The sequence below is a fragment of the Pongo pygmaeus genome, chromosome 19 (assembly GCF_028885625.2).
Source record: "Pongo pygmaeus isolate AG05252 chromosome 19, NHGRI_mPonPyg2-v2.0_pri, whole genome shotgun sequence".
Classification (NCBI taxonomy): domain Eukaryota; kingdom Metazoa; phylum Chordata; class Mammalia; order Primates; family Hominidae; genus Pongo; species Pongo pygmaeus.
Window position 1 is genome coordinate 1,380,995 of NC_072392.2, and position 23,460 is coordinate 1,404,454.

At 52.8% G+C, this 23,460-nt stretch overlaps 1 protein-coding gene across 3 annotated transcripts in view; it reads right to left on the reverse strand.

The window, feature by feature from the left end:
- The window catches only part of SLC43A2 (solute carrier family 43 member 2), a 60,569-nt gene that overhangs the window by 15,028 nt on the left and 22,081 nt on the right, over positions 1-23,460 (reverse strand). For all 3 annotated transcript variants that reach the window (XM_063655715.1, XM_054459735.2, XM_054459734.2), the window contains exons 6-9: positions 4,804-4,896; positions 3,179-3,312; positions 2,882-3,084; positions 2,415-2,561 (exon numbers count right to left, since the gene is read on the reverse strand). In XM_063655715.1, coding sequence (XP_063511785.1) covers positions 2,415-2,561; positions 2,882-3,084; positions 3,179-3,312; positions 4,804-4,896 — 577 coding nt within the window. The remainder of the gene's footprint in view (positions 1-2,414; positions 2,562-2,881; positions 3,085-3,178; positions 3,313-4,803; positions 4,897-23,460) is intronic.

The window sequence follows — 23,460 nt, forward strand, 5'->3', positions numbered from 1 at the left end:
CGCTGGGAGGCAGCAGAGTCACCACCGATCAGCGGCAAGACCTGGAGTCTCCATTTGGAACCAGCACCCGGGAGCCTCTGCTGCGGGAGCCTCTGCTGCGGGTGGTCGCGGGGCCGTACGTGGAGGCAATGGCTCTGGTGCTTTGAGCCGTTCCTCAGCAGCACAGCACACCCGCTCCTGGGGAGCCACAAAGTTCATGAGTGTGCAGAAAGTGACCCGGACCCTGCAGCCGCCTCTCGGCCAGAGCCAGGGCTATGGGTGTTGGGTGTAACCGGTCACAGAAGGGGGGTGGAAAACCAATGCCTCGTCTGCCACAGACCAGCCTTCCTGGCCTGGCTTCCTCTACTTCTTGAAATTGACTTTTTGAACATAGGAAACAGTTGGAAACACTCCTCTGGGGCAGCAAAAGATTTCTCAGACAGCCTGAATAAAAGACACTGACTCAGCAGCAGGGAGATGTGCCTTTCGAGGGCCAGGGACCAGCTCTCTGCACACCTTGGGGTTTCCACCACTCCAGGGCTGAATGTTTATCAGGCCAGGCGAGAGAGGGGATGAGAAATCCAGCTTTATCAAAAGGAAAAGATAGCAAAGGGAACCAGATAACAGCCAGTTCTACTGTGAAAATGGGAGTCTAGGCCAGGCACGGTGGCTCACGCCTGTAATCCCAGCACTTTGGGAGTCCAAGGGGGAGGATCCCTTGAGCCCAGTAGTTTGAGACCAACCTGGGCAACACAGCAAGACCCCATCTCTGCAAAGAATTTAAAAATTAGCTGGGTGTGGTGGCGTGCACCTGGGGAGCCCTAAGAGATCAAGGCTGCAGTGTTCGCATCACTGCACGCCAGCCTAAGCAACGCAGAAAGAGACCCTGCCTCAAAAAAACAAGGAATAAAAAGACATGATAGATTAGGGTTCCCCAAAGTGTGTTCCACGGATTTTTTTTTTTTTTTTTTTTTTTGAGACGGAGTCGCACTCTGTCGCCCAGGCTGGAGTGCCGTGGCACGATCTCGGCTCACTGCAACCTCCACCTCCTGGGTTCAAGCAATTCTCTGCTTCAGCTTCCCAAGTAGCCAGGATTACAGGGGCCCACCATCATGCCCGGCTAATTTTTTGTATTTTTAGTAGAGACGGGGGTTTCACAATCTTGGCCAGGCTGGTCTTGAACTCCTGACCTCATGATCCACCTGCCTCGGCCTCCAAAAAGGCTAAGATTACAGGTGTGCGCCACCGTGCTTGGCTTTTTTTTTTTTTGGACACGGAATCTCACTCTGTCGCCCAGGCTGGAGTGCAGTGGCACGATCTCAGCTCACTGCAACCTCTGCCTCCCGGGTTCAAGTGATTCTCCTGCTTCAGCCTCCTGAGTAGCTGGGATTGCAGGTGTGCGCCACCACGCCCAGCTAATTTTTGTATTTTTAGTAGAGACGGGGTTTCACCGTGTTGGCCAGGCTGGTCTTGAACTCCTGACCTCAGGTGATCCACCTGCGTCAGCCTCCCAAAGTGCTGGGATTACAGGCGTGAGCCACCGTGCCTGGCCTAGACTCCCATTTTCACAGTAGAACTGGCTGTTATCTGGTTCCCTTTGCTATCTTTTCCTTTTGATAAAGCTGGATTTCTCATCCCCTAAAAACCTGATAACTGATTCTTCACAAGTCCTAGGGTATCTTCACCTTGATAAAAACAAGTAAACCGTCGGAAAAAGTTGCACACCAGGGAGGCTGCCAATAAAAAGGATTTAGAGTGTTTGTCCCGCCTGGGGATGACTAAGGCTGACTCAGCTCAGGCCCCGGGGAAGTCCTGACTTTCTCTGTAGAATCAAAACCTCTAATCAGCTGAAGACCTGCGCTGTTTGGAAAAGTGGAGTGTGGGTTATCAGCTGTGTTTGTTGGAGCTGACAAGCCTCAACCGATCGCAGGCTCCGAGGAAGCCCCTGCCCCGCCCTGTTTCGAGGTGAGGGATGCAGATCCCAGTGTGGGCCAGTTGCCCCAGCATCTCCAGCCACGTCCTGACCTCAACGCCCAGGGTGTCCACGCACCCACCGTGCCACTTTCTGGGAGGACTTCGGGCTTGACCTGCTGTCTTTCAGCCACGCTCAGGTGGAGCGTTCTGTTCTGTTTTCATTTACAGACACACACGGCAACCCTCCCCCTCAGGCACTGGAAAACACACACCCCACACCCCACACCCAGGAGGCTATTTTGGTCCTTCCCTCCCTCCTGGACCAGGAAACCCTGATGGGGACACGAAGAAACAGTTGGGGCTGGCAGTGATGAAATAGCTCCGACAGGCAGACGGCGCCTGGGATGCGGCCTTTCCGTGGCCCTGCTGGCCTGGCTCAGCTTCACACATTCCGGCCGGCGGCCAGTGGGCTGGGCTCAGGCCGGGGAGTGACATCGACCGAGGCTGCCCAGGGCGCCTACCTGTCTTCTGGTCGCCGCTGACCAGGAACTTGAGGATGTTGTTCATGGCCCCCATGTAGAAGATGAGCCGCAGCTGTGTGACACACATGGTGACGAGGCTGAGCAGCAGGATGGGGCTGAACACGCTGTGCATGAAGGAGGGGGCCGCTGCGGGGAGAGGGTGCGGGGCTCAGGGCCGGGGCACACTGTCCCCGCCACCGGGGGCCGTGCGGATCCCTCCACACTGGAGGCCAGGAGGGGGCCCCTCGGGACGGGCCTGGTGAGGGTAACGGGGTTGGCGCTGTGGTGGGGTCACCTCTTGTGTGAAATCAGGCAAATCCCTTTCCCTCCCCCAAGCCTTCCTGAGCGCCTCTGCAGAACAGGGCAGGCGGGGCCGCCTCCCCTTTTGGGGTGAGGTGGGAATGGGGTGAGCCGATACCCACGGAGCACTCCCTGCCCGTCGCCCGGCTGCGGTCTCAGGTGGGTACCTGCGGCATCCGGCTGGCACTTCACCTCCAGGTCGACGGTGGACAGGCATAGCTTGTGGCCCTCCTGCAGTACCACCTGCTCCTTGGCACTCCTCATGGAGCTGCCCACGCTCAGGCGCCGGCCCACCGTGGTCACCTGCTTGTAGAACTGCTTCCCTGTGATCTTGTGGTCGAAGCCCAGCCAGCTGAACTTGACCTTCACCCTGGGGCCCCGGGAGAGTGTCTGTGGGTGCTGCCCGGGACCCCGGCTGGGGGGCAGGGGCTGGGGGCAGGCGGGACAGGGGCACCTCTACTTACGAGTAGTCCATGTCCTCCGGCCCCGGGAAGGGCTCCAGGGGCCAGTTAAAGAAGCAGTTGAGGAAAACCAGCCCGGAACAGCCGGCCCAGACCACGAGGATGATGATGAAGGAGACACCAGCATCGTAGATGAGCTGACAGGCACCGCGGGGACAGGGTGGGGTGGGGGAGGGGGCAGAGTTAGCCCAGGGAGGCCAGAACCGAGGCAGGCAGGGGTATCTGGCCTCCCCTGCTGTCCCTGTGCTGAGCCGCGCAAAGAGGCACAGCCCTGCCAGCCTGGGCGTTGGGGCATCAGGCACCCGCCTTCCAGTCCTCCCACCGTGCCTGCCCTGCTGGTTATCTGGGCCTGGCGTGGCATTAGCCCCCCGACTCGGAGGCCTTTCCTGACCGCCCGCCCATGATCACGGCATGTCTTGCAGGCTCATAGTGATCCGCCCAGCAGAGGCGACGGTGCTTCTGGTCCATCGGCTTGTCTGGCATTAGCGGAGCTCCCTGAAGGCGGGAACCGGCCAGCCCCGTCCACTGATGCTTCCCCAGTGCCTTTGAGAGCTCACGTGGCAGAGGCCAAAGAAATGCTCAAGGAAGCCGGGCGTGGCGGCTCACGCCTGTAATCCCAGCACTGTGGGAGGCTGAGGTGGGCGGATCATGAGGTCAGGAGTTCGAGGCCAGCCTGACCAACATGGTGAAACCCCGTCTCTACTAAAAATACAAAAATTAACCGGGCATGGTGGCGGGCGCCTGTAATCCCAGCTACTCGGGAGGCTGAGGCAGGAGAATCACTTGAACCTGGGAGGTGGAGGTTGCAGTGAGTCGAGATCGTGCCACTGCACTCCAGCCCGGGCGACAGAGTGAGACTCCGTCCCAAAAAAAAAAAAGGAGGAGGAAGAACTTTCGGGATCCTCCCCGGCCCAGGGGCATGAAAATCTCTGCGAGTCCATAGGATGGCTGGCCCCAGAGTCCCAGCTGCCACCACTTCAGCGCCCAGGTGGCCAGCCCACACCGTGACCCCCTCTCCTCGCCAACAGCATTCCCACACACCCCCCCGAGGAAAGGGGCTTTTACTTAGTGTGAGGGTCAGAGGTGGGAGAAGCCCCTACAGGGCCCTGGCAGAGCCGCAGGGTCTGGGGAACTTGGGCTGATGGACTGTGAGGTGTCTGCTTCATCCTGACCCTGTGTGACTTCCACAGGCTCAAAATCCTGCCTAGGAGGGAAACAGCTGAACCACTTGGCCAAGAGCAGTGCTTTGGCTGGCGGGGAGTAACAGCACAATAACAGCAGGCTGGGGGGTGGGGGGGCCAGGGGAGCAGGAGGAGACGAGGATGACGGAGGAGACAGGGGCTGGACTCACAACTGGAGACAGACTCACCCACCGCCCTTTCCCTGCCCCAGCCCAGAAATGCAAAGGCATCTGCGGCAGATCCTGCAGCCACATGTGTGAATCCCGTCCCCTGAGGCCCCGCGGTTTTCATTTGTCGCTCCTGTGATGCCCAGGTGCATCCTGCCCGGGTGGGGGTGGCGGAGAGGGGCCACCCCCGGTGCCCACAATTGCCTCCCTCTTCAGAGAGGGTGGAAGGAGCCTGGAGCAGGCCTCTGCACAGACACCAGTGCAAAATACACGTGCTCACCTTGATTCCTGGAAAGGTGACTGCCGAGGAGGCGTAGGACCCAATCATCAAGGCAATAAATGTGGACCGAAGGTCGCCGAACATGTTGGGCAGCTGAGAGATAAGACGCAGAGAAACCTCAGTGGGGAGGATGCACTGGGGAAGGGGAGGAGGAGATGACAGAGAACTAGGCCCTATCAGGCCCCTTCTTCACCTGTGCCCCTTCCTGTGTGACTCACAGGGACATTAGTTCAGGGGCAATGACCGCTCACTGAAGGTTTCTCCTTCCTGGACTGAGGCTGACGGGGGCAAGGACGGAGGCAACGCAGAATACAAGCAGTTGTCTGACTTTCCAGCTGGCAACCCTCCCCATCTCTCTGCTCCTGGCAGAGCCCGGGAGCCTTCTTGTCTTTTCAGGGTAACACTGAGATGCCAGAGAACAAAGTTATGAGCCTCAGGCAGCCCTCAAAGGGAGAAAGCCTGTTAAAAATAAGAATCTATTTGGGGATAATAACATCATTTTATAAATAAAAATATCAGCATCCCAGAAAGACCAGATGTCAGCAAAAACTGCTTTTGGTTTGGAGAGGGTAGGTTTTTGGAAGATGTCAATCAGAATTCTACAGTTCTCTTCGGTCTGAGGATGAAGCTGGCCGAGGATTCCTGCTTCTGAATTTCTTTTCTTTTCTTTGTTTTGAGATGGGGTTTTGCTCTTGTCCCCCAGGCTGGAGCACAGTGGTGTGAGCTCGGCTCATTGCAACCTCCGCCTCCCTGGTTCAAGCCATTCTCCTGCCTCAGCCTCCCAAGTCGCTGAGATTAGAGATGCCTGCTACCATGCCTGGCTAATTTTTGTATTTTTAGTAGAGACGGGGTTTCACCATGTTGGCCAGGCTGGTCTCAAGTGATCCACCTGCCTCGGCCTCCCAAAGTGCTGGGACTACAGGCGTGAGCCACCGCGCCCGGCCTCCTGCTTCTGAATTTCTCAGGACAAGCAGGGGATTATCTTCCCACAGGATGTTCTGCCTTAGCAGTTAGCATCCTAGAAGGCCAACGGGAAGAAAGCTCCAGGCTCTCTTCCCAACGAAGCCACTCTCAGCATCTCACATCAGCTCATTCTGGGTACAGGGCAAGAGGGGGCCCGCCTGAATAGGACTTCAAGGCTAACTCTTGCTGCTTCTACAGAAATCCAGGCCTAGGGAAAACTACATCCTCCCAAAGAGGCACAGCTCCTCTAACCTCAAGACAGTTCACACTGTGTGTAGCAAACCTTTCCCGTCCACACCCAGCGTCCTTGGCCTTGGGGGCTGCCCTCTGGATAGCCATGCCAACCTATTTCATTAAATTCAGGCTGCTTATGGGGACTTAATCTATGTCCCCCCAACCCTCCCCACCACTCCCCACCACTCCCCATTTGTCTTGAATCTTTTTTTTTCTTTTTTTTTTTTTTTTTGAGACAGGGTCTCGCTCCGTCGCTCAGGCTGGAGTGCAGTGGCGCGATCTCGGCTCACTGCAAGCTCCGCCTCCCGGGTTCACGCCATTCTCCTGCCTCAGCCTCCCGAGTAGCTGGGACTACAGGCGCCCGCTACCGCGCCCGGCTAATTTTTTTGTATTTTCAGTAGAGAAGGGGTTTCACCGTGTTAGCCAGGGTGGTCTCGATCTCCTGACTTTGTGATCCGCCCGCCTCGGCCTCCCAAAGTGCTGGGATTACAGGCGTGAGCCACCGCACCCAACCTTTTTTTCTTTTTTTAAGAGACAGGATCTGCTGGATGTAGCGGCTCACGCCTGCAATCCCAGAGTGCTGCCCTTGACCTCAGAGTTTAAGACCAGCCTGGACAACATGGCGAAACCCTGCCTCTGTAGCTTTTTAAAGTTAAAAAAAAGAGAGAGACAAAGGGGGGGCAGATCACCTGAGATCAGGAATTCGAGATCAGCCTGGCCAACATGGCGAAACCCCGTCTCTACTAAAAATACAAAAATTAGCCTGGTGTGGTGGCGGGCGCCTATAATCCCAGCTACCTGGGAGGCTGAGGCAGGAAAATGGCTTGAACCCGGGAGGCGGAGCTTGCAGTGAGCCGAGACTGCGCCACTGCACTCCAGCCTGGGTGACAGAGCGAGGCTCTGTATCAAAAAAAAAAAAAAGAGAGAGAGAGAGACAGGGTCTCATTCTGTTGCCCAGGCGGGAGTGCAGTAATGCAATCATAGCTCACTGCAGCCTCCAACTTGGGCTCAAGTGATCTTCCCACCCCAGCTCCCAAGTCACTGGGACAATAGGCCCATGCCACCATGCCCCAGCTAGTTTGTTTGTTTTTTTCTTTTGGAGACACGGTATCACTCTGTCACCCAGGCTGGAATGCACTGACATGCAATCTCGGTTCACTGCAACCTCCGCCTCCCAAGTTCAAGCGAATCTCCTGCCTCAGCCTCCTGAGTGGCTGGGACCACAGGTGTGTACCACCACGTCCGGCTAACTTTTGTATTATTAGTAGACACGGGGTTTCACCATGCTGCCAGGCTGGTCTTGAACTCCTGACCTCAAGCGATCCATCTGTCTTGGCCTCCCAAAGTGCTGGGATTACAGGCATCAGCCATCACGCCTGGCCTTTAATTATTTTTGTAGAGATGGGGTCTCCCTATATTGCCCAGGCTAGTCTTGAACTCCTGGCCTCAAGCTCTTCTCCCACCTTGGCCTCCCAAACGAAATAATTTTTGTTTTATCAAACCTGCCTACCTGCAAGCGAGTTAACTGTTGCTGAGTTGAGGCAGTTTGAACTTGGCGACATACCTGTCTGCAGTCATTTCTGCCTGTTTTGCCCACTTTTAAAAATGAGGAAGGGATGTCAGCAAAATTTAAAACCTCTGTGCTTCAAAGGATGGCATCAAGAAAGTAAAAAGAGAGCCGGGTGCAGTGGCTCACACCTGTCATCTCAGCACTTTGGGAGGCCGAGGCAGGCAGATCACGAGGTCAGCAGTTCAACACCAGCCTGGCCAACATGGCGAAACCCCATCTCTACTAAAAATACAAAAAATTAGCCGGGCGTGGTGGTGGACGCCTGTAATCCCAGCTACTCGGGAGGCTGAGACAGGAGAATCCCTTGAACCGGGAGATGGAGGTTGCAGTGAGCTGAGATTGATCCACTGCACTCTAGCCTGGGCAAGAGTGCGAGACTCCATCTCAAAAAAAAAAAAAAAGAAAGTGAAAAGAGGCCGGGAGTGGTGGCTCGTGCCTGTCATCCCAGCACTTTGGAAGGCTGGGGCAGCAGGATTACTGGAGGGCTGGAGTTCTAGAAAGTGAAAAGAATGCACAGAATGGGAGAAACTTCTTACAAATCACAGATCAGGAGCTTGCATCTAGAATATATAAAGACAGTGCCCAATAGTTGTTCAAAAAACCAAAAATAGAACATATAAAGAACCCCTACATCTCAATAATAAAATGATAAATAACTAATTTTTTTTTTTTAGATGGAGTCTCGCTGTCTCCCATGCTGGAGTGCAGTGGTGCGATCTCAGCCCACTACAACCTGTCTCCTGGGTTCATGCCATTCTCCTGTCTCAGCCTCCCGAGCGGTACCTCCCATTGCAGGTATGTGCCACCACGCCCAGCTAATTTTTGAAATAACCAATTTTTTAAATGGGCAAAGGATTTGAATAGCCATTTCTCCAAAGAAAATATACAAATGGCCAATAAGCATATGAAAAGATGCTCAACATCATTAATCACAGTGAAAAGCAAATCAAAGCCACAATGAGATACCACTTGATACCCATTAGGACACCAAAAAGTCACAGTGAGGCCGGGCGCGGTGGCTCACGCCTGTCATCCCAGCACTTTGGGAGGCCGAGGCGGGCGGATCACAAGGTCAGGAGTTCCAGACCAGCCTGGGGAACATAGTGAGACCCCATCTCTACCAAAAATACAAAAACTTAGCGAGGTATGGTGGAACATGCCTGTAATCCCAGCTACTCGGGAGGCTGAAGCAGGAGAATCGCTTGAACCCAGGTGGGGGTTGCAGTGAGCTGAGATCGTGCCACTGCACTCCAGCCTGGGCGACAGAGCAAGACTACGTTTTAAAAAAAGAGGCCAGGCACAGTGGCTCACGCCTGTAATCCCAGCACTTTGGGAGGCCAAGGCGGGCAGATCACAAGATCAGGAGTTCAAGACCAGCCTGGCCAACATGGTGAAACCCCGTCCCTGCTAAAAAAAAATTCAAAAATCAGCCGGGCATGGTGACATGCACCTGTAATCCCAGCTACTCGGGAGGCTGAGGCGGGAGAATTGCTTGAACCCGGGTGGTGGAGGTTGCAGTGAGCCAAGATTGTGCCACTGCACTCCAGCCTGGGCGACAGAGCAAGACTCAAAAAGAAAAAAAAGAAATGAGGCCGGGCGAGGTGGCTCACACCTGTAATCCCAACACTTTGGGAGGCTGAGGCAGGCGGATCACCTGAGGTCAGGAGTTCGAGACCAGCCTGGCCAACATGGTGAAACCCCCGTCTCTACAAAAATGCAAAAATTAGCTGGGCATAACGGCGGGCACCTGTAATCCCAGCTACTCGGGAGGCTGAGACAGGAGAATCACTTGAACTTGGGAGGCGGAGCTTGCAGTGAGTCAAGATCTCGCCATTGCCCTCCACCCTGGGCGACAGAGTGAGACTCCGTCTCAAAAAAAAAAAAAGAAAAAGAAATGAAAAGAAATCCAACAGAAGACAAAAGAAATGTGATGTGCTGACAGGTGCCCAGGCACGCCCAGGTGAGCAATCTTACTCTCTGGGGACCTGCCTCCCAGGTAGGCTGCAGTTCAAAGGACGAGCCTTGGTTTCCAAGCTCACATATTTGGGCTGCTCCATTACTCCAGCGAGGCAGCAGTGTAGCAAAGGCATCTCCGTGGCCATGTCTACCCCAGGGAGAATCCAAATATTTGTTCTGCTTATGCGGAAGGAGGGAAGTGTTCCTGCCCGGCATGCCAGCCCAGCCGGGGCAAAGAAAGAAAGGGGCCGGGAGCGGGGGCTCACGCCTGTAATCCCAACACTTTGGGAGGCCGAGGCAGGCAGACCATGAGGTCAGGAGTTCGAGACCAGCTTGGCCGACACAGTGAAACCTTGTCTCTACTAGAAATAGAAAAATTAGCCGGGCGTGGTGGTGGGTGCCTGTAGTCCCAGCTACTGGGGAAGAGGCTGAGGCAGGAGAACTGCTTGAATCCAGGAGGCGGAGGTTGCAGTGAGCTGAGATCGTGCCACTGCACTCCAGCCTGGGTGACAGAACGAGACTCTGTCTCAAAAAAAAAAAGAAAAAAGGGGGCGCAAACAAGGCTTGGAACCCAACCAGAAGGGCAGATGGAAGCCCAGAGCCTGGCTCCCTTGGTGCAGGGTCAGGTGAGGCTAACATGTAGGTTGCTGCAGTCACCTTTGGGCAAAAAGAGTGTCTCAAACTTTTCAATAGAGCTAGAGAATGTTCCGGAAAAGCAGAGAGCTTGCTAGCTAGGCATTTTCCTTCTACCTTTTTAATCTCAAGCCTGCCTGCCTTAACCCTAACCTAGGCTGCAGACCAACAGAGCCACAGGGGCCTGGGGTGACCATGTGGCCCTGCCTGGTCTTCTGGAGTCTTCTCCCCAGCACTAGATCCAGGATGGGGAAGAGCAGAACCTGGGGAAGAGGCTGACTCTCCATCTGTCCATGGATGGGGCCTTGCCCTCAGGCCTGGACAGGGCAGGGGCCTCCCAGCTGCTCCCTTTGATGCCCTGCCTCTTGCCGCCTAGAACATTCTTACCAGCACCAAGAAAATTCTTCCCAACATGTTATTCTGGTCAGCAGGGCCATTCCTCAGGGGAGTAGAGTGCCTCAGGAGAACCACACTAGGTAGCCTTCAAACCAACACCGACATCTTATATTTTTAATTATGATCTTTTCCTTAGAACAGCAATGCCTGGGCTGGGCGCAGTGGCTCACGCCTGTAATCTCAACACTTTGGGAGGCTGAGGTGGGCGGATCACGAGATCGAGACCATCCTGGCCAACATGGTGAAACCCCATCTCTATTAAAAATACCAAAAATTAGCCGGGTGTGGTGGCACGCACCTGTAGTCCCAGGTACTTGGGAGGCTGAGGCAGGAGGATTGCTTGAACCCAGGAGGCGGAGGTTGCAGTGAGCCGAGATCATGCCACTGCACTCCAGCCTGGCGACAGAGTGAGACTCTGTCTCAAAAAAAGAAAAAAGCAAAGCAAAGCAAAGCAAAGCAAAGCAAGGCAAAGCAAAGCAAAGCAAAGCAAAGCAAAGCATATCCATTGCAAAATGTTTGGAGCAAAGTATAAAAAGAATAAAGTACAAATCACCCTGAGGCCAGACGCAGTGGCTCACATCTATAATCCCAGCACTTCAGGAGGCTGAGGCAGGTGGATCACTTGAGGCCAGGAGTTCAAGACCAGCCTGGCCAACATGGTGAAACCCTGTCTCTACTAAAAATACAAAAATGTACCAAAATTACAGAAAATTAGCTGGGTGTGGTGGTGCCTGTAGTCCCAGCTACTTGGGAGGCTGAGGCAGCAGAATTGCTTGAACCTGGGAGATAGAGGTTGCAGTGAGCAGAGACTGAGCCACTGCACTCCAGCCTGGGCAATACAGTTAGACTCCATCTCAAAAAAACAAAAAACTTTTACTAATGACTTTCAACATTTTTCTACAACTTAAAAAATTATTTGGCTGGGCGCGGTGGCTCACGCCTGTAATCCCAGCACTTTGGGAAGCTGAGGCGGGTGGATCACGAGGTCAGGAGATCGAGACCATCCTCGCTAACACGGTGAAACCCCTTCTCTACTAAAAATACAAAAAATTAGCTGGGTGTGGTGGCGGGCGCCTGTAGTCCCAGCTACTCGGGAGGCTGAGACGGGAGAATGGCGTGAACCCGGGAGGCAGAGCTTGCAGTGAGCCGAGATCGCGCCACTGCACTCCAGCCTGGGGAACAGAGCGAGACTCTGTCTCAAAAAAAAAAAAAATCATTTATATTTGTCCTTTTTTTCTACGGGAATGTTAATCTTTCTTTTTTTTTTTTTTACAGTAATCTATATCTATATCTATATCTATATATATATATATATATTTTTTTTTTTTTTTTTTTTTTTTGAGACGGAGTCTGGCTCTGTCACCCAGGCTGGAGTGCAGTAGTGCTATCTTAGCTCACTGCAACCTCCACCTCCCGGGTCCAAGCGATTCTCCTGCCTCAGCCTCCCGAGTAGCCGGGGTTACAGGTGCCTGCCACGACGCCTGGCTAATTTTTGTATTTTTAGTAGAGACGGGGTTTAGCCATGTTGGCCAGGCTGGTCTCAAACTCTTGACCTCAAGTGATCTGCCTGCCTCAGCCTCCCAAAATGCTGGGATTACAGATGTGAGCCACCGTGCCCTTCCAATATTTCATTTAACATAATTTCAAAGTAGGTCTGTGCTCTAAGGTAAGCAAAAAAACAGACATTCTAAATCTCATAAGAGATTTTTTTTCTTTCTTCTTTTTTTTTTTTGAGACAGGGTCTTGCTCTGTCATCCAGGCTGGAGTGCAATGGTACGATTCTGGCTCACTGCAACCTCTGCCTCCCAGGTTCAAGTGATTCTCCTGCCTCAGCCTCCCGAGCAGCTGGGATGGATTACAGGTGCCTGCCATGACATCCAGCTAATTTTTGTATTTTTAGTAGAGACAGGGTTTCACCATGTTGGTCAGGCTGGTCTCAAACTCCTGACCTCAAGCGATCTGCCCACCTCAGCCTCCCAAAGTGTTGGAATGACAGGCGTGAACCATTATGCCCAGACTTTTTTTTTCCCACACTGTTCCTCTGAGTGAGGAATCAGGTTTCAGGACCCTCAATGTTGACAACTAACATTTTACCCTTGAGATTTTATAACATCTGTATACAAGAATCGCGTTGCATATTTGCTGCCTCTGTAGGGTTGTTGTGGTAATGACTGATTTTCCACCCCTCCCAGTTTGGTGGGTTTTTTTTGTTTATTTTGGTTTTTTTTGTTTGTTAGTTTTAAGTAAAATGTCAGAAATGCAAAAATGCTGCATTTATTTATCTTAAGACATTGAAAATAGTGGAAGTTTGCAGATTTTTAATTCTTCGTAGGTCCAAGCTGGCACTAGACTGCTACCAAAGGGGTCTACTCAACACGCTAATTCCAGGCTTGGGGACCATCAGCAAACTGCAATTAAACCTGTGGGCATGAAACTTCCAGAGTGGTAGGATCTCATTCCCATATGCCCACCAAGGTTCCAGGTGTAGCTGGGAAAACCCAAATGTTCCCTGGATCCCGAGACGGCTAATAAGCACTCAGGCCTGCTACACCACCGAAGAGAGCCCCACAGCCAGAGAGGCACACTGCCTGCTTCACACAGCCAACAACCCCACCGGAAACAACCCGTGCTGGCAGCCAAGGCCAAACCGATGCGAAGGCGCTATTGAGCCAGAGTCCTTCTGCACCGAGACTACCCCAGGCGTGCACCGCCCTCCCGAAGGTCCAAACAGATGCAAAGGCGCTACTGAGCCAGAGTCCTGCACTGAGACTACCCAAAGCGCGCACCGCCCTCCCGAAGGTCCAAACCAATGCAAAGCCACTATTGAGCCAGTCCTTCTGCACCGAGACTACCCCAGGCGGGCACCGCCCTCCCGAAGGTCCAAACCGATGCAAAGCCACTATTGAGCCAGAGTCCTGCACTGAGACTACCCCAGGCGTGTGCCGCCCTCCTGAAGGTCCGTGTGGGTCGACAAGGGCGCACAAGCTGCAGGGGGCTGCACAGCAAGGTCTCCTTCAGCTTTGTTTTAATTCTTTTATTTTTATAGAGACAGGGTCTCACTCTGTTGCCCAGGCTGGTCTTGAACTCCTGGATTCCAGCGATCCTTCCACCTCGGCTTCCTGAAGTGCAACAATTACAGGCGTGCGCCACTGCCCCCGGCCAATCTTTGCATGTTGATTTTGTGAAGGCTCTTTATGTATTAAAGACATTCACAGGCCGGGCACGGTGGCTCACACCTGGAATCCCAGCACTTTGAGAGGCCGAGGCGGGCGGATCACCTGAGGTCAGGGGTTTGAGACCAGCCTGGCCAACATGGTGAAACCTCGTCTTTACTAAAAATACAAAAATTAGCCGGACATGGTGGCGGGCACCTGTAATCCCAGCTACTTGAGAAGCTGAGGCAGAAACATCGCTTGAACCCCAGAGGCAGAAGTTGCAATGAGCCGAGATTGTGCCACTGCACTCCTGCCTGGGTGACAGAGCGAGACTCTGTCTCAAAAATTAATGAAAATAAAATAAAATGAAGACATTTACAGTTCTATATACTATAAGTTTTCCTAGTTTGTCATTTAACTTCTTAATTCATTGTGTTTTGTTTTTTCAGTTTTTTTTTTTTTTTTTTTTTGAGATAGAGTTTCGCTCTTACTGCCCAGGCTGGAGTGCAATGGCGCAATCTCGGCTCACTGCAACCTCCACCTCCTGGGTTCACGCGATTCTCCTGCCTCAGCCTCCCGAGTAGCTGGGATTACAGGCGCCCGCCACCACGCCCCGCTAATTTTTGTATTTTTAGTAGAGACAGGGTTTCACCATGTTGGCCAGGCTGGTCTCGAACTCCTGACCTCATGTGATCCACCCGCCTTGGCCTCCCAAAGTGCTGGGATTACAGGTGTGAGCCACTGCACCCGGCCGAGGGTTTTAAAGATCATAAATAGGGTAGGTATTAACAGTAGTTACTATTATGATATGTGTTATGACTTAATAATAAGGAAAATCTTCTAGTCAAGCTGCTCCTGGGCACAGCCAATGAGGGAAGTGTCCTCTGGCAGGAACCACAGCTTTGGGAGGAAGAAAAGGAAGCCGACTACAGGATAAAACACAAATTAGTATTCCCCTTTAAATAAATAATTAGTGTCCACAGAGACAGCCTTTCTTCTCCTGTCCTTGTTATTCTGTTGCGACCACACATTGACTGCTGTCAGGATGTTTATGCTTTGGGTTTCACTGGTCAAGGTCATCCTTCATGTTCTCTTCAGAGAGATTTTATTTGACACAAATGCTAGGTACTCCCTAAAAGCTGAAACACACTTTTGACCACCTATTTAAAAACTTCTATTGGTCAAAAAACACCATGAGGCTGGGCGCGGTGGCCCACACTTGTAATCCCAGCACTTTGGGAGGCCAAGGCGGGTGCATCACCGGAGGTCAGGAGTTTGAGACCAGCCTGGCCAATATGGTGAAACCCCATCTCTACTAAAAATACAAAAAATTAGCCGGGCGTGGTGGCAGGCACCTGTAATCCCAGCTACTTGGCAGGCTGAGGCAGAAGAATCGCTTGAACCCAGGAGGCAGAGGTGGCAGTGAGCCGAGATTGCGCCATTGCACTCCAGCCTGGGCAACAAGAGTGAAACTCTGCCTCAAAAAAAAAAATACAAAAAACAAAAACAAAAACTTAAAGATTAGAAAAGTCAAGGGAGTCCCCCAAGCTAGTAATGGTCAAATTGGGGATTCAAGCCAGGCCAAGCCTCTGTGTGTAGGCCCCAGGCCACACTGCCTCTCTGGAGTCTCCTGTGGACCTGGCCAATACACACTTCAGTGTGGATCCCACGGCTTTTACATGTGCCTTATTAAGATCCAATCTGCGCCCTTCAACTAGAGGTTTATTTTTCATTCATTTACTTATTTATTTTTTGAGACAGAGTCTCGCTGTGTCTCCCAGGCTACAGTGCAGTGGCACGATCTCAGCCCACTTCAACCTCCACCTCCCCGGTTCAAGCGATTCTCCTGCCTCAGCCTCCCAAGTAGCTGGGATTACAGGCACCTACCACAATGCCCAGCTAATTTTTTTTGTATTTTTAGTAGAGACGGAGTTTCGCCATGTTGGCCAGGCTGGTCTCGAACTCCTGACTTCAGGTGATCCATTTGCCTCCGCCTCCCAAAGTGCTGGGATTACAGGCGTGAGCCACCGTGCCCAGTCATTTTTTAAAATTTGTTTTTGGAGATGAGGTCGTGCTATATTGCCCAGGCTGGAGCGCAGTGGCTATTCACAGGCATGATCCCTCTACTGATCAGCAGGACACTTTTGACCTGCTCTGTTTCTGACCTGGGCCGGTTCAGCCCTCCTTAGGCAACCTGGTGGTCCCTCACCCCCCAGAGGTCACCGTATTAATGCTGAACTTAGTGTAGACATCTCATCAACACAGCACACTATTGTGCAGAACTCCTGGGCTCAACTGATCTGCCCACCTCAGCCTCCTGGGTAGCTGAGACTACAGGGGGATACCACAATGCCCAGTCCCCATTTAGAGATTTCTCACATTCCTTCTGAAGCTCCTTTTAGATCCATCTGCCCCCTGCCTTCACCTCCTGCTGTTGCCTTCGGCTGACCTCCCACGGTCCGGTGCCACAGCATCGGATGGGCTTGCATTTGCCTGTGGACTCCCGTGGCTCATCCTGACATCTGGGTTACTCCCCACATTCCCCCTCTCGCTCACTGTCCCCAGCTTCCCTGCCTCCACCGGTCTCAGCTGCGCATAAAGGCTATTCGGAAGCCACGGTGCCAGAGTGAGGGCTGAGTGCTGAGCAGAGCGCCCTAGTGCGGGCCTCGAGGGCTGGCAGAGGGGAAGGACCCCAGGAGGGGAAGGACCAGCTTTGCTGCGAAGCAGGAAGCCGGAGCTGTTTCCTGACTCACCACCACACTCACAGGTGGGAGTGCAAGCCCCTCTCCCAGCCCTCGGGTGCTTCCCACACAGCCCCCTAGCGGCCTCCGCCTCCGTGCGGGTCAACCTGTCCTGCCGGCCGGGCTGCTCGCTCACTGCCTCCACGCAGCCTCAGTCACACAGGGAAGCCCGTGACTCTCTTTCAGCCCCCTGGCTGCAGCGTAAACAGGCTGGACTGTGTGACCTTCCCAGAGGGGAAAACAGCAGCTGCAGGCGGCCCCTCCCCTGGCATTCTGGCCGTAGAGGATGGCCACCGGACAGGAGTCCCCGGAGGGCCAAGGCCCTGGGACAGTGCGGGCGGGGGGGCTTCTCTAAGATGCCAGACGTACGTGCCTTTTGGCCCAGGGCAGGCCATGGCATTGCTGGCAGGCAGAAACAAGGGGCAACTGTGGCACCCCCAGCCCTGACTTTCCACATCCACGGCCTCCCGAGTCCTCCCTGGCCTGCAGGAGGCTGGGGAGCTGGGTGGTGGGTGGGGACTGGGGAGCTGGGAGGTGGGTGGGGACTAGGGAGCTGGGAGGTGGGTGGGAGCTGGCATTCTGGCCCTCGGGTCCCCTCCAGAGGGAGCCTTGTCCTCAGGTGGCTGGAGTACACACCCAGAGTTCTGTACAACGTGCACAGGCTGGGATCCCGGAACCAGACTGCACAGGTAGACTCGGCCAGGCTGGGCTGTTTCCTACCCACAACAACCGGGCACCTCCAAGCACACGCTGCCCGGGAGAAGGTCCTTGTGGTCACCTTTCTGCTTCAGTGCTGAAGGGAGGGGAAGGGTGTGCTCCCCTCCCCCGGCCACCTCCTGTGCCTTCCCGGCCGGGTCCAGTCCTGCCAATACTGCTGCCCTTTCTGTCTGAACGTGGTCACGTGCTGCAGCAAATTCATGAGGCAGAACCCTCAGATGGCAAATTCTCCCCAAACCAACGGCAAGCAGCTGACTGCCTGAGCTTCCCCAAGGTACAGGACAGAAACAGAGGAAGGTGGGGAGGCAGAGCAGGCACTGGGCACTGGCAAGTCCGGCTCACCAGGCACCTAGACCCTCCAGAGCTGGCCGGGGGCCACCGCGGGACCCTCTCCTGGACCCTCCCGAACTGGCCGGGGGCCACCGTGGGATCCTCTCCTGGCTGCAGACGCAGGGTCTACTGAGCCACGGCACTGAACTCCTGTCCCCTCTCTGGGGGCATCTGCCGCCCTGCCCTCTTCTCCAGGATCTGAAGAGGGATGTTTATCCTCTTCACTTCCCTCAGATCCCACCTCCCATGAACTCATGTCTTCCTCAGGCTTAAAGTCAGACTTGAAGGAATCAAAAGGGAAAATCCACAGAGAAACGTCTCATCGGGGAGCCCGGCAACATTTTGAAACCCGCTTTTCTGTGTGGCTTCTGCTGAGAACTCCCTGTCCCACCCACGGGGACAGGGGTCAGAGTAATGGAGTGGAAATGGCAGGTTCACAATTTTGGCTGCAGCTGCTCCCATCTCTAAGCAACCCAGGCTCTGCGTTGGAGGGTGGCGACCCCAAGACGCAGCCTCAGCCGCCGGCCGTGTTTGTGCTTCAGCCGATGAAGCGAGTGCAAAGGGCTGTACAAACGCGAGGCGCTGAGCAAACACCGAGCGTGCCGTCCAGATGTCCCGGGGGAGGCTGAGGCTCCACACCGTGGGGAGTGCTCTGCCCCCGTGGAGTGACCTGGCGTCCGCCCTCCACGGATGCTACACGATGGCCCAGGCCCTGTGCCGCAGGGCCCTGGGAGAGCCAGCACTGGCTACTGGGCAGCCCACCTGACGCGACAGCCACCCTTGCCCCTCAGAGTCTCCACTTGGGAAGGAAAAGCCATCATGGATGGCGACCTCTCCGGCTCTGGAAGGACGGCTCGCGGCCATCTCCTCCTGGACTACAAGGAAAAGGCGTGTGCCCGCTTGGAGCCCCCTCTCCTACCAGTGGAGATAACAGCTCGCAATCTGTATTTAGACCATAGCCCATGCAGCACAAAGCCCCCTGGGACCCAGGAAATCCCCAAATTAAGGCTTCCACGGCAACACCGTCCCCTAGAGTCCTGGGTTATCGCAGAGCTATTATCCACAGCTCCAACATGGTTGTTGAAGATTGGAGTTAGAAATTCCTAAAGGCGACCCTGGAGACTCCTTTGTCCCCAAAATTAGAACACGGGTGGGAGACACAAACAGAAAGTGCCATTGTGCCCTGAGCTTGGCGTCTCCGGGAGCTGATCCCGACAGTTCTGCTTTCTGAAGGCCTGGGTTGTATCAGAATGAGATTCGGCTCTGCTCAGCAGAAGCCCCAGTCAGCCCAAGGGTGTTGCTAAACTGTTTCAGCCCTGTCCTCACTGACCTCATTTCCCTTTTGGGGTCTATTCTCAAGGAGCAGGCACTGGAGCCCTCATCAGAGGCCTCATGGGACAGGGGAATGCCCATGGAACTCCCTCCACCCTGGGGGGAGGCAGAAAGAGATGACTTAGAAAGAGAGCTGGCCCATGCAACCAGAGGGTGTGGGTGTGAATGGTGGGTGTCAGCACATGCCCTCAGACGAGGAACAGTGACTTAGCAGCTTCTTGGGGCCTCTAGACCAAGGGTTGGCAAACTTTTTCCATAAAGTGCCAGACAGTAGACTTTTTTTTTTTTTTTTTGAGTCAGAGTCTCGCTCTGTCACCCACACCAGAGTGCAGTGGCACAATCTCAGCTCACTGCAACCTTTGCCTCCCAGGTTCAAGCAATTCTCCTGCCTCAGCCTCCTGAGTAGCTGGGACTACAGGCACCCACCACCACATCTGGCTAATTTTTGCATTTTTAGTAGAAACGGGGTTTCACCATGTTGGCCAGTCTGGTCTCAAACTCATGAGCTCAGGTGATCCACCCGCCTCAGCCTCCCAAAGTGCTGGGATTACAGGCGTGAGCTACTGTGCCTGGCTAAGACAGCAGACCTTTTGGGCTTTACAAGCCATATGGTCTCTGTCACAACTGCGTGACTGTGATGCTATAGCACAAAAGCAGCCATAGACAGGAGCAAACAGGCACAGCTCTACCCCATGAAGTTTTGTTTACAAAAACAGGCAGTGGTCTGGATTTGGCCTGGCAATGGTGGTTTGCTGACTCCTGCTCTAGATCAAAAAATGAAAACCTTGAAGAACAAACCAGCAGCTTCCCTTAGACAGACCTCTGGTAGCCAAACGCTTCAAATGGTGATCAGGTGACTCTCTTGCCTGGTCACTCTCTAGCCTGTGTAGCTTTTTGCCTCCAGTGGGAGAGCAAAGAGTGAATAGAAATGCTCCTGCCGCAGTGGTTTGTGTTTTTTTTTTTTTTTTAGGACGGAGTCTTACTCTGCCACCCAGGCTGGAGTGCAGTGGTGCGATCTCAGCTCACTGCAACCTCTGCCTCCCGGGGTCAAGCAATTCTCCTGCCTCAGCCTCCCGAGCAGCTGGAATCACAGGCACCTGCCACCATCCCAGGCTAATTTTTGTATGTTTAGTACAGATGGGGTTTCACTATGTTGGCCAGGCTGGTCTTGAACTCCTAGCCTCAGGTGATCCACCCACCTTGGCCTCCCAAAGTGCTGGGATTACAGGCGTGAGCCACCGCGCCCGGCCACCTCAGTGGTTTTTAGCCTTCACACAGACCTGCCAGAGGCCAGTGAAAGTAATGGACCCTCCCCTCCAGAAAGACACAGCTGAGCGGCACCTACACACGATTTGTTGGCATGGAATTTCAAGGGCGTGCACGGCTCTCCTGAAGCTTACTCATGGACCACGTAGAGACCTGAAAACCCCAGGGTAAGATCTCTTGCTCACTCGGAAAGAACACTAGTTTCTTTGTATTTGAAAGAGCTCTTACAAGTCACTAAATACTACTAATAATAAAATCAAGAGCACTGTAGAAAAATAGACAAATGACACAAAGAAGCAATTCCCAGAACAAATGCAAATTACCAATAAAGAGGAGAAGAGATGCTCTGTCTCACTAATAATGAAATAAATTTAAAAAATGGTATGTCATTTTTCATCGGATCAGAGTGGCTATGTTTTAAAGAGGAATGACATGGCACTGGAAGGGACATGGAGGAAAAGGCACTTGTGTCCATGCTGGTGGGCCTGTGGTGGCAGGCAGGCTTTTTTTTTTGTGACAGAATTTCACTCGTCGCCCAGGCCGGAGTGCAGTGGCGCGATCTCGACTCGCTGCAACCTCCGCCTCCCAGGTTCAAGCGATTCTCCTGCCTCAGCCTCCCAAGTAGCTGGGATTACAGGCACCCACCACTAAGCCCGGCTAATTTTTGTATTTTTAATAGAGATGGGGTTTCACCATACTGGTCAGGCTGGTCTCAAACTCTGACCTCAGGTGATCCGCCCGCCTCAGCCTCCCAAAGTGCTGGGATTATAGGCGTGAGCCACAACGCCCGGCCAGATGACCTTTTTAGAAGACCATTTAACAGTACATATTAAATTTTAAAACATGCTAATCCTGTGGCCCAGCGCTGCCAGGAACTTATTTTACAGAAATACATGTACAGGGATGTTCACTTCAGCAGCATTCATAAATTGGAAAAATTGGAAACCAAGCCAAAAGTCCATTAGTAGGAAACAGGTTGAATAAATGATGGTCCATCTATATTAAAGAATAATATACAGAACTGCTTAATAATAAGGCAGATCTCTAAGTACTGACAGGAAAGGATGTAAAAGATACATTAAGGGAAAAGGCAAGTTATCACAGTTCTTTTTTTTTTAAGAAAAAAAAAAAGAATAACACTGGTATATGCAGATCTTTTAAATACTGAAGAAATATATTCCAAACTGATGAAGACAGGCTGATAGAATTTATTTTTTTTTAAACGGAGTTTCGCTCTTGTTGCCCAGGCTGGAGTGCAGTGCCACAGTCTCGGCTTACTGCAACCTCCGTCACCCAGGTTCAAGCGATTCTCCTGCCTCAGTCTCCCAAGTAGCTGGGATTACGGGCGTGCGCCACCACGCCCGAGTAATATTTTTGTATTTTTAGTAGAGATGGCGTTTCATTTCACCATGCTGGCCAGGCTGGTCTCGAACTCCTGACCTCAGGTTATGGGAACCTTCTCAGCCTCCCAAAGTGCTGGGATTACAGGCGTGAGCCACTGCGCCCGGCAGGCTTATAGAAGTTTAGTCTACAATTCATATTGCTGAAATGTTGAACTTTTACTTTTATTTTTGGGACAAGGTCTCACTCTGTCACACAGACTGGAATACAGTGGTGTAATTGTGGCATACTGGGGCCTGGAACTTCTGGGCTCAAGCCTTCCTCCCACCTCAGTCTTCCGAGGAGCTGGGACTACAAGCACCTGCCACCATGCCCTGGCTAATTAAAAAAAAAAAAATTTGGAGAGACAAAGAGTCTCGCTGTGTTGCCCAGACTGGTGTCAACCCTGGCCTCAAGTGATTCTCCCACCTCAGCCTCCCAAAGTGCTGGGATTCCAGGTGTGAGCAACTGCTCCCAACCTGAATTTTTAAAATAAAATCATTTTTGGGCCAGGTATGATGGCTCACACCTGGAATCCCAGCACTTTGGGAGGCAAAGGTGGGAGGATCTTTTGAGCCCAGGAGTTTGAGACCAGCCTGGTCAACATAGTAAGACCCCATCTCTAAAAAATAAAAATAAAAAATTTAATGAAAAAAATTTTGTTTTATAATTATAAAACATAAAAAAAGACAAAGAATTCTTACTGGCCTATTAGCTCCAACTGCAGGGTTCCTTTTAAAGTCTTTCTTTTTTTCCTTTTTTTTTTTTTTGAGGGGGAGTCTTGATCTTGTCACCCAGGCTGGAGTTCAGTGGCACGATCTCGGCTCACTACAAACTCTGCCTCCCGGCTTCAAGCGATTCTCCTGCCTCAGCCTCCCAAGCAGCTGGGATTCCAGGGACCTACCACTGTGCCCAGCTAATTTTTGTATTTTTTAGCAGAGACAGGGTTTCACTATCCTGGGCCAGGCTGGTCTCGAACTCCTGAACTCATGATCCACCCACCTCGGCCTCCCGGAGTGCTGGGATTACAGGCGTGAGCCACCGCGCCCGGCCTAAAGTCTTTCTTAACAGGGATTCATGGTCGTTTTTCAGACAAAGCATCTCTCTGCATTTCGGGATGTGAGGTCCTCAAGCTCAAGGACCATCTCATTCCTTTATCCCCGAAATTCAGGCCTGCCGTGGCAGAGGCGTAGCGTGACTAAACTAATGGAGGTGAGGCCAGGTTTTTAGTTTTCATGCTAATGAAAGAGTTGCTGGTTTTCGGCCAGGCGCCGTGGCTCACGCCTGTCATCCCAGCACTTTGAGAGGCTGAGGCGGGCAGATTGCCTGAGATCAGGGGTTTGAGACCAGCCTGGCCAACATGGTGAAACCCCGTCTCTACTAAAAATACAAAAATTAGCCAGGCATGGTGGTGCATGCCTATAATCCCAACTACTCGGGAGGCTGAGGTAGGAGAATTGCCTGAACCCAGGAGGTGGAGGTTGCAGTGAGCCGAGATTGCGTCACTGCACTCCAGCCTGGGTAACCGAGCAGACTCAAAAAAAAAAAAGAAAAAAAGAAGAGGTCCAGAAGCCCCCAGAGCTCCCTCAAAGCTAAACAAGAACCCTTCAATGGCACGACAAGGAAAATCAGAAACCAGAATGTACTACAAATAGTAATGGTAGGTATTGTGTCTTAGAAACTTTTTCACCGGTAAACTGATGCAGGCGAGGTTTCCTTGCTGGACAGAAGTCTCTCTGAAGAAGCTATTATTCTCACTTCTTTCCCAATGGCCAGCTCTGAATGGCACGATTGCCCAACTGGGTGAGCCCACAGAGAGTTCCCTTCTTCCCTCTGGGAGACTTTTTGGTTCCTCTTTTGACTTTCTTTTTTGTTGTTGTTTTTGAGACAGAGTCTGGCTCTGTTGCCCAGGCTGGAGTGCAGTGGCTCGATCTTGGCTCACGGCAACCTCCGCCTCCCGGGTTCCAGCAATTCTCCTGCCTCA